Source organism: Palaemon carinicauda, chromosome 36 (assembly GCF_036898095.1).
Source record: "Palaemon carinicauda isolate YSFRI2023 chromosome 36, ASM3689809v2, whole genome shotgun sequence".
NCBI classification, from domain to species: domain Eukaryota; kingdom Metazoa; phylum Arthropoda; class Malacostraca; order Decapoda; family Palaemonidae; genus Palaemon; species Palaemon carinicauda.
In genome coordinates this window covers 12948144-12963477 of record NC_090760.1, presented here as the reverse complement: position 1 = coordinate 12963477, position 15334 = coordinate 12948144, and the positions used below count along the sequence as shown (strand labels likewise).

Sequence of the window (15334 nt, the reverse complement as noted above, 5' to 3'; positions counted from 1 at the left end):
AGGGTGATGTCAAATGGAATACCTTGTAGCTCGCTGACTCTTCCTGCAGAAGCCAGGGCCAAAAGAAAACTGTCTTTAAGGTCAAGTCTTTATTCAAGGCTTGACGTAGATGCTCATAAGGGGCACCTTTCCGTGAAGGTAAGACCCTGACAACGTTCCAAGGAGGTGGTCTAACTTTTGACTGAGGGCAGGAACGCCTGGAGTTCCATATGAGGAGTGACAATTCCGTCAAGGAGAAAATGTTAACTCAATTCAGTTGGAAGACAATATTCAAGGCTGAAAGAAAGCCTTTCCCCACCGACACTGAGTGAGTTTTTCCCGCCCAATAAAAACTCCGCTACTGCTGGAATAATGGTACTGAGTGGAGAGATACCCCATCCATAACTTTCACCACAAAAGACGGACCACTTCGCCTGATACACCACAGACGATGACTCCCGGAGGTATCTTGCCATGCGCCTAGCAACCAACTTCAAAAAGCCTCTCTTGCGAGTAGTTGCTGGATAGCCTCCAGGTGTGAAGTCATAGCGATGGTATTGCTTGGTGGAAAATCTTCACGTGGTTGTCTGAATAGCTCGGGAAGAGGAGGGAGCTCTCTCGATGCCTCTATGAGCAGATGTAGAAGGTCCGGAACCATTCTGCATGCTGCCACAGCAGAGCTAAGAGGGTCAATACTAGATCTGCAATGCCCTTACCTTGTTCAATAACCTCCTTACTAGGCAGGAGGAAGGGAACGAATGGACGTCCATTTTGTCCGACAGGTGTTGAAAAGCGTCCTGAAAGAACACTTGTGGTACCAGGACTGGTGAGAAGTACACCTACAGTTCCGGTTTAGGGACATCGTGGACAGTTCGAATGCTCATTCGGAGCCAACTATCTGACTACTCCTGCTCAAATTGTTCGCCAGCACGTTCTTCTTGCGCGGGATGAAGAGTGCTGTTAAGGCTACCAAATTCCCTTCCGTCCACCTGAGGATTTTCACAGCTAGCAGGCATAGGTACTGTGACAAGGTCTCTCCTTGTTTGTTCAAGTTGTACACTACTATACTGTAGTGTTGATGCTCATCAGCACTACATAATGCCCTGAAAAGAGTTAATGGAAGTACTTGAGGGTCAGGCAGGCTGTCCTAATTTCTCGGATTCGGACCAAAGTCCGGATGACGTCAGGTGTAACAGATGATCCCCCTTCTTTGTAATTGCGTCTCTGAAGACCAACAAATCCAGGGAAGGAGACAAATCTACTCCTCTGAGGAGATTGGTGTCTAGCACCCACCAACTCAGGTCTCTCTTCTGTTCGGGTCCCACTGGTACTAGGGTACTCAAGGACAGTATGTGGACCCTGCCGTGGGGCAAAAACTTCTCGAGGAATGTTAGATGCCCAAGCTGTTTTGCCACTGGTGCTAGCAGTTTGCTTCTCGGGAGAAAGCTCTGCCGGTACTTGATCCGCTGACAGAAAGGCCTTACCTAGTATGGTCTTGACCAAAGGTGGAACAGTCTGTGAAGGGGAGGCTACCTGCCATCCCTCTTCGCAAAGGCGAGCGTTGGCAAGGAGATGGTTAGTAAGGTGCGCTGGCTTGGGCATCTCTTCCAGTTTGTCCTGCTGGGAGCTTATGCTTGCGAGGTGAAAGCTGCAAAAACCAAGCCTTTCAGCTCTTAAATGTAATTGCTATCTGTGTGCACTTGCTAGAGGTGAATCCATGATAGTGAGCTAAACCTGGTACAGCGTGCCCCTTCCAGTTTGCCAAAATGCAAGATAACTGGAATTGAGGACTGGTTTGTGCACATTTCCCAGTTCTCCTGGGCAACAGATCTACCCCTGCGTGCCTGTCTCAGCTCGCCCAGGTACCATGACCTAGAACTCGCCTTTATACCGGACCATGCTTCTTGTGTTAGCGATTCTTGATTTAAAGATTCGCCCAAGAGCAGCAGTGAAGTGCCTCTCTTAGTCAGGCAAACGAGCTTCTCCGCTCACTTTACTCTGTGAATTTGTGCACAACACCGTGCAAGATTTTCTAGCGAAACTAGCGTGTGTTAACGCCCGAGTAAGATGGACCATGGTATTTTCCTATGAACTGTCTCCCGCAGCAGCCTGGTGAGTAGCGTTCTGCGCTCCTCCAGGAGGCGGCATTCATTCATAACAGGCTATAAAGACTGCTGGAGACAGGTTGTACCACCACCTCAAAAATTCCTCCACATCATCGATGGGAAGGGCTCTGGGCTACCTGGTCAACCAATACCCAGTAGGATGTCAACAACACCTTGGGATTGTCTCTAAGGTTAACAAGTTCCATCGAGTGGAACAAGCAACCTAGACCTTCCAGCCCAAAGTCAATCCTCCTCAGTTCTTCGCGAAGGGTCTCGAGATTGTGTAGCAAGTAACATCTCAAGTTGATATCAAGAAGTCCAACAGTTTGCACACACCTGCTATGAAGGGGGGGGGGTGTTTGACTCCAATTGCCACCAACGCAATGGGAGTTGGCCGAGTAAGTACAATAAAATCGGTAAACCAGGGTAGCCAGTACTCCTCAGAGGAAGAAGTTATTACAGCGAATCTCCTAGTGATCGCTTACGGGCAAGAGACCCGTCGGTAACGACCGATCACAAACAAATACTTCTGAAAAGTAAGATTGAGATGTATCTCCCGTCTATTGTTGGACAGGTAATGTATGCATAAGTCCATCTACAAACCCGTAACCCAGAAAAGGGAGGCGGACGAACATATGGGCGTAGCCGTATTACAGTATTAGCAGTGTCCGGAACTCGGTTGGAGAACGATAAACCTTCATAACTGAGGCCTCCTTCTTCCTATGAACAATGAAAACGTTTGTATTTCTACGTCTCCGATAGGTAAAACTGGAATAAGTCTTGAATTTTCCCTTTCAGGAACCCGATTCACTTATGTGAAGTTTCTTGTCTCAGTATTTTATTTGTAAATTCAGACCTCCGATCGGAAGTTAAGAAGGACTGCCTGGGATGAAGGGAGACCACATATCCAGTACTGTATGTCTGGTTACGGGAAGGAAAAAGAGTAAGGCATAACCTGGTTCCCTGTAATGAATACTGTATAGCCATCTACACTAATGATTTATTAGAACGAAGTTCTAATTGTAAGATGGTCTATTGTCCTCGTCGGCAGCAAGATTGCTTGCCCGCATATGCGTATGTCCACCTGCGGCCGCGCATGTGTAACCTCTTTGCCTCCGGGTAAACATTTGACAATGAGTTTGAGACGGCTTGACAGAATAATGTATGTGCGAGGAATCGCAACATTATAGCCAAAGGAATTTGATCGTCGACTAGCTGTAGTATTCTTGATATGAGTAAAACAACACATACAGCTAGTTTAACAAATTTGTCTGGTTGCCTTGTGGGCGGGGTTTCTTAAAGTTCGTAAATATAACAAATAGCCAACAACATTTGTCTAGCCACCATGTGTACGGAGCTTGCCAGTTTATAAACGTGAGCAGAAACTAACAATCGTGGGACTACAGGCTTAAGATTATAACCTTGTACACAAGGGTATAATCGTAAGGTCTCCATTTCTTTAGGCAACAAAGCCCAAGAAAATAACCCAGAGGGATTATATTTCACGAAACTTGGTGTCTAACGAGAACTCGCTGTGTCCAGGGACACACTGATGCATGCGGCAGACTCAAGCCATCGGTAGTAAACCGTATTTTTGGCAATAACCCTGAGGTTTTGTCTTGGCGAGAGTGCATGCGCCACCGGAGTTTGTTTCAGCCTTTTATAGAATTTCTCTAGTCTTGGGTAGTGCCATAGCCTCTGTACCATGGTTTTCCGCTGTTTTGGGTTAGAGTTCTCTAAGCTTGAGGATACACTGTCACAATTTTCTATCTTATTTTTTTCTTCCTCTTGGTTTTTGAAATGGCATGTTGGGCAAGCTTTACAGAAGGGCCATGGATGCCTGGTGGTTTATCAAGAGGTTATCTTTTCCTAATGTTTATTTTTTCAAAATCAACCTTACTGTCCTCCCATCAGTTGAAGGGGTTATTCTGAACGGTATTTAGCCTTGCATGGTGTATTGGCTTTGCCATATTGACCAAATTTTCCAACTTTTTGTCTACAGTCTATGGGTTTTATCAATTGCTTTATTCATATTTCTGTACATATTGTTTTTGTCATCATTATTGTTAATTCACTATTTAGATATGAATCTTTTTTATTACCATTAATTCTTAGCCTGTCTGGAGACATTGCGGGAAATCTGGGACCAGTACATCCTAGATTTCGTCAGTGTCGTCTACTGTATTGCAATATTCATGGTCTGCAAGCAAATAATCAAGACCTTACAGTTGTGTCCATACAGTACGATATACTTTTGTGCTCAGAAACTTTGGTTTCTAATATGAGGCCCTCATCAATCAAGCTGATTACCGCCAAATTTCCATAACTTCCATACTATCTAAAGTTTTTGAATGACTTGGCAAAAGTTCTAAATAGGTTTGCTGAAGGTAATCACCTGTTCCCTAGTTTGAAATTTGGTTTTCATGAAGGCCTTGGACCATGTGATGCCATTCTTACAATTTCCAATGCTGTACAAAAATCCCTTGATTGTGGTCAGGGAGTTCATATGATTGGCCTTGCTTTTAGTTCTACCACTGACCATATTATTCATAAGGACCTTATTTTCAAACTCAAACAATTGGGAGTGGGCGGATCTTTTCTTAGCATCATTATTTAATGTTTAAGTAATAGATCGCAAAGAGTTGTTGTTGATGAGCACCATAGTGAGTATAGAATTGTTATATCTGGTGTTCCTCAGGGAAGTGTTCTTGGCCCATTACTTTTCATACTGGTGGTTTGGACTAGAACACAAGCTCACTGCATATGCAGATGATGCTACTCTTTCCATCAATTCCATCTTCTGAATGTAGATCTGGGGTTACTGAATCCCTTAATAAAGAGCTGGCTAAAATTGATACATGGTGCAAATTATGGAACATGAAGTTGAATCCTAACCAAACTCTAAGTGTGATTGTAAGTAGGTCAAGGACAGTGACTCCTCAACATCCAGATCACTGCAATGATAATGTTTCTTTAACTTAGTATAACTTAAAATTTTAGGTGTGATTCTCGACAGCAAATTTACTTTTGAGAATAAAATTAGGTCTGTCTCTTCAATTGCACGAAAAATTGGCTTATTGAGAAATCCTTGTAAGACTTTCTGTGATCAGTGTTTTAATTCTTTCATCATATCTTGTTTCGAGCATTGTTCTTCTGTCTGGTCTTCAGCTGCTGATTCTCATCTAAATTTGTTTGACAGGAACTTACAGTTTATTAATTGTTTTATTCCTGATCTAGATATAAATCTCAGGCACCGTCGTTTAATTAGCTCATTATACATGTTGCAAAAGATTTTTCATAATTCTGACAATCCTTTACATTCAGATCTTCCCGGACAGTACCATCCTGTTCGTAATCCTAGGTATGCAGTTAATTCTAATAGTCAGGCCTTCTCCATTATAAGGCTCAATACTACACAGGATCCTAGAAGTTTTATTCCAGCTGTGACTAAATTGTGGACTGATATTCTTGATCGGGTAGTTGAATCAGTAGAATTTCAAAAGTTCAAACTTGCAGCAAATGTTTTTATGTTGAACAGGCTTACGCAAGTCTCTTTTTATAGTTTATATATGGAAAATCTCTTTTAATGTTGTTAATGTTCTTAAAATATTCTATCTTAGTTGTTCAGTATTTCCCTTCTATTTCATCTATTTCCTTTCCTCACTGGGCTATTTTTTCCTTGGGCTTATAGCATCCTGCTTTTCCAACTAGGGTTGTAGCTTAGCTAGTAATAATAATAATAATAATAATAATACTATAAATAAGCAGTGCCTCTTCAACAATAGATTTTTAAGAAAAAATATAATGCTTACCCTTATTTAGTGTTAGCAATATGTTGAGAAAATCTTGTACAGTATGTAGGAGTTTTAATGTATGGTTTTAAAGTCCCTTATAAATTTATAACCTTTTTATATTAACAGTGGCTAAAACAGGAACGATGCTGCCCTAGGGTATCTTTGCATTTGTGTTCAATGGCTATTATTTTTTCATGGTTTAAGACATCTAAGAGAGCTGATATTATCAGTTCTAAAGTTTCTGCACAGCAGAAACATCAACAAAGTATCGCTTCCATATGCATTTTAATAGTTTTCTCAATTCTCTTCTATTCTGCAATATGTCTTCATGAACTTCCATCTGACCCGTCTTCTTCCATGGCTTCTCTTTACAATTTCTTGGACTCCACATAGGTCTTAGTCCTACTACTTTCATTTTCTAGGGTTTTTCTCTACAATTTCTTAGAATCCATATAGGTCTTAGTCCTACTACTTTCATTTTCTAGGGCTTTTCTCTACAATTTCTTGGAATTCATATACGTCTTAGTCCTACTACTTTCATTTTCTAAGGCTTTTCTCTACAATTTCTTGGACTCCACATAGGTCTTAGTCCTACTACTTTCATAATTGTTGATTTTCTGACCATCCATTCTCATTACATGTAAAATAATCTCAATCTTCGAGTTCTCAATATTTATAAATTTTTTGTTTATACCATATTCTTTCCCTTGTACTCCATTCATGGATCTCTAAACATTAAGATCACATCTTATTAAAATTTCTACCACGCTTTTACTGGATATTGTAGTAAAGGCATTAAGTACACATCACAGATCTTGGCTCTCACTCTATTGGGCATTTTTATTGACACGTAATGTGGTAATCTCTATCTTTTCACCCAAACTGCAAAAACTCTGATAGCTCTCTAAACTCACACTTCACAGTCCAATGTCTATCCAGTACTGTTTCCATAAACTTACAATCATACTTGGCTAATGCTAAGTAACAACATACCTCTTTCCTTTCTGCAATATTAGTCTAAGACTTCTCCCATTCTTAAAGCATTATCTTGAAATCTAAAACTTTTCACAGTACTGTATTTTGGAAAGCCCATAAATAGTGCAGTATAATCCACAATTTAAATTAAGATTAACAGAAATAGTAAATGTAAATTAAAATACTTTACAATCCTCCAATGCATTTAATAACATAAAAGTAAACAAAAAATGGTTTACCTGTAAAGCACCCGAGGTTTCATCAGCAGTTTGATCCATTACCGAAATGTCAAGTCTCTCTTGAGCTTCTTTGAGCTGCCCTTCCAATAACGTTCTACGTTCTTGGTTTTGTTGGTTCTGTATCTGCTCCCTTTCTAATGCTGCTTCTACAACTGTAACCTGCAACAAACCAGTTTTCATTAAGAAATATGATATTTTAATTATAAAATAAATTTTTTAATATACTTACCCGGTGAATATATAATAGCTGCTACTCAGCGGCTCGACAGAAAACACACTCAAAAAACTCGCGAGCGATCGCTATGAAGGTTGCGGGTGTGCCCACCAGCGCCAACTATCGGCCAGATACCACTCTTGCATGTAAACAAACCCTTCAATTCTTCTCGTCCCGCTGCGTCTCTATTGGGGAGGAAGGGAGGGCCTTTAATTTATATATTCATCGGGTAAGTATATTCAAAAATTTATTTTATAATTAAAATATCATTTTTAAATATTTAACTTAGCCGGTGAATATATAATAGCTGATTCACACCCAAGGCGGTGGGTAGAGACCAGAGTTAATAAAGTTTACAGCGTATAAGCTAAGAGTTTTTGACAGTTATCAATATAACAAAACCAAAATATATAGGTACCTGGTAAGGAAGTTGACTTAGACGATTACTCTGCCTTGTAAGTCTGTCTTCCTCACGAAGCCCAGCGATCCTCTTAGGATGCTGAAAGACTCCCAGGAGCTGAAGTATAAAGGGTTGCAACCCATACTAACAGGACCTCATCAAACCCCTAATCTGGGCGCTCTCAAGAAATGACTTTGACCACCCGCCAAATCAACCAGGATGCGAAAGGCTTCTTAGCCTTCCGTACAACCCATAAAACAATATTAAAAACATTTCAAGAGACAGATTAAAAAGGATATTGGAATTAGGGAAGTGTAGTGGTAGAACCCTCACCCACTACTGCACTCGCTGCTACGAATGGACCCAGTGTATAGCAGTCCTCGTAAAGAGTCTGGACATCTTTCAAGTAAAATGACGAGAACACTGACTTGCTCCTCCAAAAAGTCGCGTCCATGATACTTTGCAGAGATCTATTTTGCTTGAAGGCCACGGAGGTTGCTATAGCTCTAATTTCGTGCGTCTTAACCTTAAGCAAAGATCGGTCTTCCTCACTCAAGTGGGAATGGGCTTCTCGTATTAAAAATCTGATAAAATGTGACAAAGCATTCTTTGACATAGGTAAGGATGGTTTCTTAACCGAACACCATAACGCTTCAGATTTACCTCGTAATGGCTTAGTACGAGCTAAATAGAACTTAAGAGCTCTAACGGGACATAACACTCTCTCCAGTTCGTTGCCTACGATCTCTGAAAAGCAAGGAATATCAAAAGATTTAGGCCAAGGACGAGAAGGCAGTTCATTCTTGGCCAGGAAACCAAGTTGAAGAGAACAAGTGGCTTTTTCTGTAGAAAAGCCTTTGTTCTTACTGAAGGCATGAAGTTCACTGACTCTTTTAGCCGAGGCCAAGCACACCAGGAAAAGAGTCTTAAGAGTGAGATCCTTCAGGGAGGCTGAATGTAATGGCTCAAACCTGTCTGACATGAGGAACCTTAGGACCACGTCTAAGTTCCATCCAGGAGTAGCCAAACGACGTTCCTTAGAGGTTTCAAAAGACTTGAGGAGATCTTGTAGATCTTTATCGTTGGAAAGATCTAAGCCTCTATGCCGGAAGACCGCAGCCAACATGCTCCTGTAGCCCTTGATCGTGGAAGCTGAAAGGGAGCGAACCTTTCTCAGGTGTAAGAGAAAATCAGCGATTTGGGCTACAGAGGTACTGGACGAGGATACAGATACTGACTTGCACCAGTTTCGGAAGACTTCCCACTTCGATTGGTATACTCTAATGGTAGAAGCTCTCCTCGCTCTTGCAATCGCACTGGCTGCCTCCTTCGAAAAGCCTCTAGCTCTAGAGAGTCTTTCGATAGTCTGAAGGCAGTCAGACGAAGAGCGGGGAGGCTTTGGTGTACATTCTTTACGTGGGGCTGACGTAACAGGTCTACTCTTAGAGGAAGACTTCTTGGAAAGTCTACCAGCCATCGAAGTACCTCGGTGAACCATTCTCTCGCGGGCCAGAGGGGAGCAACTAACGTCAACCTTGTCCCTTCGTGAGAGGCGAACTTCTGCAGTACCTTGTTGACAATCTTGAATGGTGGGAATGCATATAGGTCTAGATGAGACCAATCTAGAAGAAATGCGTCTATATGTATTGCTGCTGGGTCTGGGACTGGAGAGCAATAGATTGGAAGTCTCTTGGTCATCGAGGTTGCAAAGAGGTCTATGGTGGGTTGACCCCAAGTCGCCCAAAGACTCTTGCACACGTCCTTGTGGAGGGTCCATTCCGTAGGAATTACCTGACCCCTCCGACTGAGGCAATCTGCTAAGACGTTCAAGTCGCCCTGGATAAACCTCGTTAACAGGGAGATGCCTCGATCTCTTGACCAAATGAGCAGGTCCCTTGCGATCTCGTACAGCGTCAGGGAGTGGGTGCCTCCTTGCTTGGAAATGTATGCCAAGGCTGTGGTATTGTCCGAGTTGGTCTCCACCACCTTGTTTCGAAGGAGACTCTCAAAGTTCATCAAGGCCAGGTGGACTGCCAAAAGCTCCTTGCCGTTGATGTGCATGCTCCTCTGACTTGAGGTCCACAGACCTGAGCATTCCCGACCGTCCAGGGTCGCACCCCAACCCAAAACCGACGCGTCCGAGAATAGTACGTGGTTTGGTTTCTGAACTGCTAGGGGAAGTCCCTCTCTTAGACTGATATTGTCGTTCCACCAATTCAGGCATGCCTTTACTGTTTCGGAGATCGGGATTGAGACCGCCTCTAACGTCTTGTCCTTTTTCCAGTGAAAAGCTAGATGGAACTGGAGAGGTCGAAGGTGTAGCCTTCCTAGCGAGACAAACTGCTCCAGGGATGATAGAGTTCCTACTAGACTCATCCAATTCCTGACTGAGCAACGTTCTCTCTTCAACATCAGTTGGATTATGAGCAGGGCTTGCTCTATTCGGGGGGCAGACGGAAAAGCCCGAAAAACTGGACTGCGAATCTCCATCCCTAAATACAGTATAGTTTGGGATGGAATCAGCTGGGACTTTTCCATGTTGACCAAAAGTCCCAATTCCTTGGTCAGATCCAATGTCCAATGAAGATCCTGCAGACAGCGATGACTGGACGAGGCTCTGAGAAGCCAGTCGTCCAAGTAAAGGGAGGCTCGGATTCCCGATAAATGGAGGAATTTTGCAACATTCCTCATAAGCCTCGTAAACACGAGAGGAGCAGGACTTAGGCCAAAGCACAGGGCCCGAAACTGGTACACCACATTGTCGAAAACAAACCTCAGAAAAGGTTGGGAATCTGAGTGAATGGGGATGTGGAAGTATGCGTCTCTTAGGTCGAGAGAGACCATCCAGTCTCCCTTTCTGACCGCTGCTAAGACTGATTTCGTGGTCTCCATGGTGAACTTTGTCTTCGTAACAAAGACGTTTAGTGCACTGACGTCTAGCACCGGTCTCCAACCTCCTGTCTTCTTCGGTACTAGGAAGAGGCGGTTGTAAAACCCCGGTGATTGAAGGTCCGAGACTTTCACCACCGCTCCCTTCTCTAGCAAAAGAGACACTTCTAGTTTCAGGGCTTGTCTCTTTGATTCCTCTCGGTATATGGGAGAGAGGTCGATGGGGGAAGTCGCTAGAGGAGGTTTGTGTACAAATGGAATTTTGTACCCCTCTCTGAGCAACCTCACAGATTGTTGGTCTGCGCCCCTCTTCTCCCAGGCTTGCCAGAAGTTCTTGAGTCTGGCACCTACTGCTGTCTGAGGCTGCGGGCAGTCAGACTCTGCCACGTGAGGACTTGGCTCCTCTCTTCTTTCCTCTCTTTCCCTCGGCACGAGTACTTCCCCTGCTGGGAGCTCTGCCACGAAAGGGCGGAATAAACCTGGACGCCGGAGTGTCTATCCTTGGTCTTGCAGAAAAGGATGTCGAAGGAGTCCCTTTGCGAGCAGAGGACGCAACCAAGTCATGGGTGTCCTTCTGCACGAGTGACAAAGCTATGTCCTTAACCAAATGTTCAGGGAACAAAAACTTCGATAAGGGAGCAAAGAGTAGTTCAGATCTTTGACAGGGAGTAACTCCTGCCGACAGAAAAGAGCAAAGGGACTCTCGCTTCTTAAGGACTCCTGAAGTAAAAGAGGAGGAGAGCTCATTGGAACCATCGCGGATGGCTTTATCCATGCAGGACATAATAAGTACGGAGACATCTCTATCAGCCGATGAGATTTTCCTACTTAAGGCTCCCAAACACCAGTCAAGGAAGTTGAAAACTTCAAAGGCTCTATAAATGCCTTTCAGCAGATGGTCAAGGTCCGAGGAGGACCAACTAATCTTCGAGCGTCTCATGGCTAGGCGGCGGGGAGAGTCTACAAGGCTTGAGAAGTCGCCCTGGGCAGAGGCAGGGACTCCCAAGCCGAGAACTTCTCCCGTGGCATACCAGACGCTCGATCTAGACGAGAGTTTAGATGGAGGGAAGGCAAAGGCCGTCTTCCCCAAACTCCTCTTGGTTTCCAACCAATCGCCTAAAAGCCGTAAAGCTCTCTTGGATGAGCGAGAGAGCACAAGTTTTGTAAAGGCTGGCATGTCAGCAGGTACGCCTAGAACAAACTCAGACGGCGGCGAACGAGGAGCAACAGAGACGAAGTGATCGGGAAACAACTCCTTAAAAATTAACATGACTTTCTTAAAGTCCATTGATGGAGGAACTGTTCTGGGTTCATCTACATCTGAAGGATGATCCTCAGGCTGAGGGTCAGCAACGTCCTCATCTGAAGGTTCCTCATCTGACAACTGCTGAGAAACAAGCAAAGGGGTTGGCAATGCTTGACACGCAGCGTACACACGCACTGGTGCATTAGTAGCGGACCAGGACGCAACGTCATGTAAGTGCTTGACAGTCTGTGAACTGTCAACAACAACAAGTGCGTGAGGACGCACAGCGTCCACTCGAGACTGCTTTGACCGCCTAGTCTGAGCAGTCAAAACAACTCTAGACTGCGGTAGTTGACGCTCAGCGTCAAAACAAATCAACTCCGATGGTTGGCGAACGTCCTGAACGTCAACAGGAGCATCAGCAAGTGGCCTAACGTCCAAATGCGGCTGAAAATCCACACGAGACTGCATCGAGTGTGGTTCTAAATAACTTGACTGACGTGACTTGGCTACGCCAACGTCAACAGGACGCACAAAGGTACGTTTGGGTGGCTGAAGGCCAGGATCTCGATGAGATAAACGGCTAGGCTCAACGGAAACCTTATCGGCAGAATAGTCTTCCATAAGGGAGGCAAGCTTAGACTGCATGTCCTGCAGTATAACCCATTTAGGGTCCACGGGAATGGGTGCGGCAAACGACGGGGTTAACGTCTGAGACGGCACAACCTTGCCTTGCTTAGGCGGCGAGCAGTCATCCGATGACTGCAACGGGTCAGAACTGTCCCAATGACTACATCCAGGACGCTGGACCTGTCCTGAAGGGACCGACTTCCGCTTAAAAGGCCTAGAAACCTTGCTCCACGGTTTCTTGCGCGAAAAGCCTTCGTAAGACGAGGAGAAAATGGGCTCTCTCGTCTTATGGTAAGGGCGATCTTGGTGAGATACGCCTGATACCATAGAGGGAACGTCTGTTCGCTGATCAAGGCCTCTCGAACCCATAAGTCGTACGACATTACTTCTCCCCTGGGCTTGGGAGCTTGCAAGAGGTCTCGGACTAGGTGAACGACAGGCACAAACAGACGAACCCTCGGTCGCAACACTGTTCACAACACTTTGCGCACTAATCACTTTCCCACTATTTTCCGCTGTGGCACTCTGACACTTAAGCTCCTTCACGTCAGCCATGAGTTGATTACGATCAGTTGCTAACGCTTCAACTCTTTCCCCCAAGGCATGAATAGCACGTAACATGTCTTGCATAGATGGTTCCTGAGTGCTAGAAGGGGGGTTAGGAACGACCACTACAGGGGAAGGATTAGGTTCAGGGGCATGTGGAGAGGAAAAATCTACAGACCTAGATGAACTCCTCCTTACCCTATCTCTCTCTAGCCTACGTGCATATTTATCGTATTCGAGCCAATCGAATTCCGAAAGGCCCACGCATTCCTCACACCGATCTCCCAATTGACAGGTTTTACCCCGACAATTGGAACACACAGTATGTGGGTCGAGAGATGCCTTTGGAAGACGCCTATTACAGTCCCTAGCATTACACTTACGAAATCTAGGTACTTGTGAAGGGTCAGCCATTTTGAATTAGTCAAAGAAAGTCCAAAAAACAATCCAAGTCATCAACAATTAAATCTGATTCAATAAAGAGTTCAAGAGTTTATGTTGAGGAAAAACACCTGCACTGCGAAAGCTCAAACCAAAATGAAGTACTTCACCAAATATGTTGAGAAAACTCCAGGTTCTACAGCGAGTATTGATACGTCTTGTCGTCAAGGTCGACAGAGAAGAATTGAAGGGTTTGTTTACATGCAAGAGTGGTATCTGGCCGATAGTTGGCGCTGGTGGGCACACCCGCAACCTTCATAGCGATCGCTCGCGAGTTTTTTGAGTGTGTTTTCTGTCGAGCCGCTGAGTAGCAGCTATTATATATTCACCGGCTAAGTTAAATATTTAAAAATACAAGTTACAGATGTAGTTTTTATAAAACAGAACATATCTATTATACTTATTAATGGCTAAACTACAACCCTACTTTAAAAGGTTTAAAAGTCGCTCATGAATGGCAGAGGCAAGGGGTTCCCTTGAGACTGACCATACATACATATGATCAGTACCCTAGTCCCTGTCCACCCAAGCAAGGATCAGGGAGGGCCATTAAATGGCTGCTGATGACTCAGCAGGTAGACCTATAGCCTCTTCCAAACCCCCCATCCTTATCTCACAAGGATAATGAGGTTGCAGACACTACAAGAAACTATAAAGCTTGAGCGGGACTCAAATCCAGTCTGGCAGATTGCCAGGCAGGGATGTTTCCAAAAGGCTACCACAACCCTGAAAATGTCCTGGCACAGGAGAGGGACAAGGGTGGCTGCCTACATCCTGACCAACAATGCTTGTGCTTGGTCTTGCATAAGATCTAGCACCGGTAGCAGGAGTGTGCTTGTAGAAAAACACGTTACTGGGGAGGGTTGCGTTTTGGTACAGTGTTGCTTCCCCCCCACAAAACAATGTAGCAGAATTGGTTGATGTCTAGCGAGAGACTGCCTGATGGGTTGTCTTGTGCTTTGGTGACAACTACTCATTTTTTTTTCCCATGGTGGCAGGTATCACATCTGAATGCTCACCGACAGGCGAGAAAGATGATACAGGAACAGGTGAGGTAATAGAAGACGAGCTCTTATTCTTCGGTTCACTCCGTTGATCGTCCAGGATAGTGGAAAGAAAAGGGTGGTATCTTTCATCTCCACTAGCTGTGAGCATGCTTGGTACCAAATGGAGCAGGAAGTGCCAATACATCTTCGCGGAGCGAATAATAGCACATATGTTCATATGCAATGTGGAGTCTCGGTGATCGTAAAGGCACTCATAGCAGTCATGTGGAGTCACCTACTTCAACACAAACATGAGGACAAGTAGGAAGGTCTCATGTTGTTGACCGGTCTTGATGTGAGGAAGGATCTCATGATGTCGATCAGCCTCAGAACAAAGACCTCAATACGTTAGTTTAGAACAGTGTGGCAGGGATGACTTCTCGTGATTTATCGGGACCCCCAGATCCTGACAAAACTTGAAAAGCATGTCTCCGAGTCTGCTAGGACCAGCCAGTCCTCCAGATATCTGAGAAGACGGATGCCATTCCTGTGAGCCCAAGATGACACTAGGGTGAACACTCTGGTAAAAACCTGAGGAGCTGTCGTGAGATCGAAGCATAGAACCTTAACTGGTATGCTTTCCTCGTAAATGAATCTTAGATACTTTCTTGAAGACGAATGTACTGAGATCTGGAAGTCTGTGTCCTTCAGATCCAGTGTGTACATGAAGTCCCTTGGATGTACCGCTTGGATGACCACGTTTGCTGTCTCCATTCTGAACTGAGTCTGTTGAGCAAACTTGTTCAGAGGGGGGAGATCGATGACTGATCTCCAGCCTCCAGTTGTCTTTTTCACCAGAAAAATTTGACTGTAGAAGTCAGGAGACCCGT

The 15334-nt window shown here is 44.4% G+C and overlaps 1 protein-coding gene across 1 annotated transcript in view; it reads right to left on the bottom strand.

Annotated features, from left to right (window-relative positions):
* Positions 1-15334, bottom strand: part of LOC137628752 (protein Spindly-like) — a 178705-nt gene that overhangs the window by 40747 nt on the left and 122624 nt on the right. The window contains exon 4 of the mRNA XM_068359936.1: positions 7093-7251. Within this exon, the coding sequence (XP_068216037.1) occupies positions 7093-7251 (159 nt within the window). The remainder of the gene's footprint in view (positions 1-7092; positions 7252-15334) is intronic.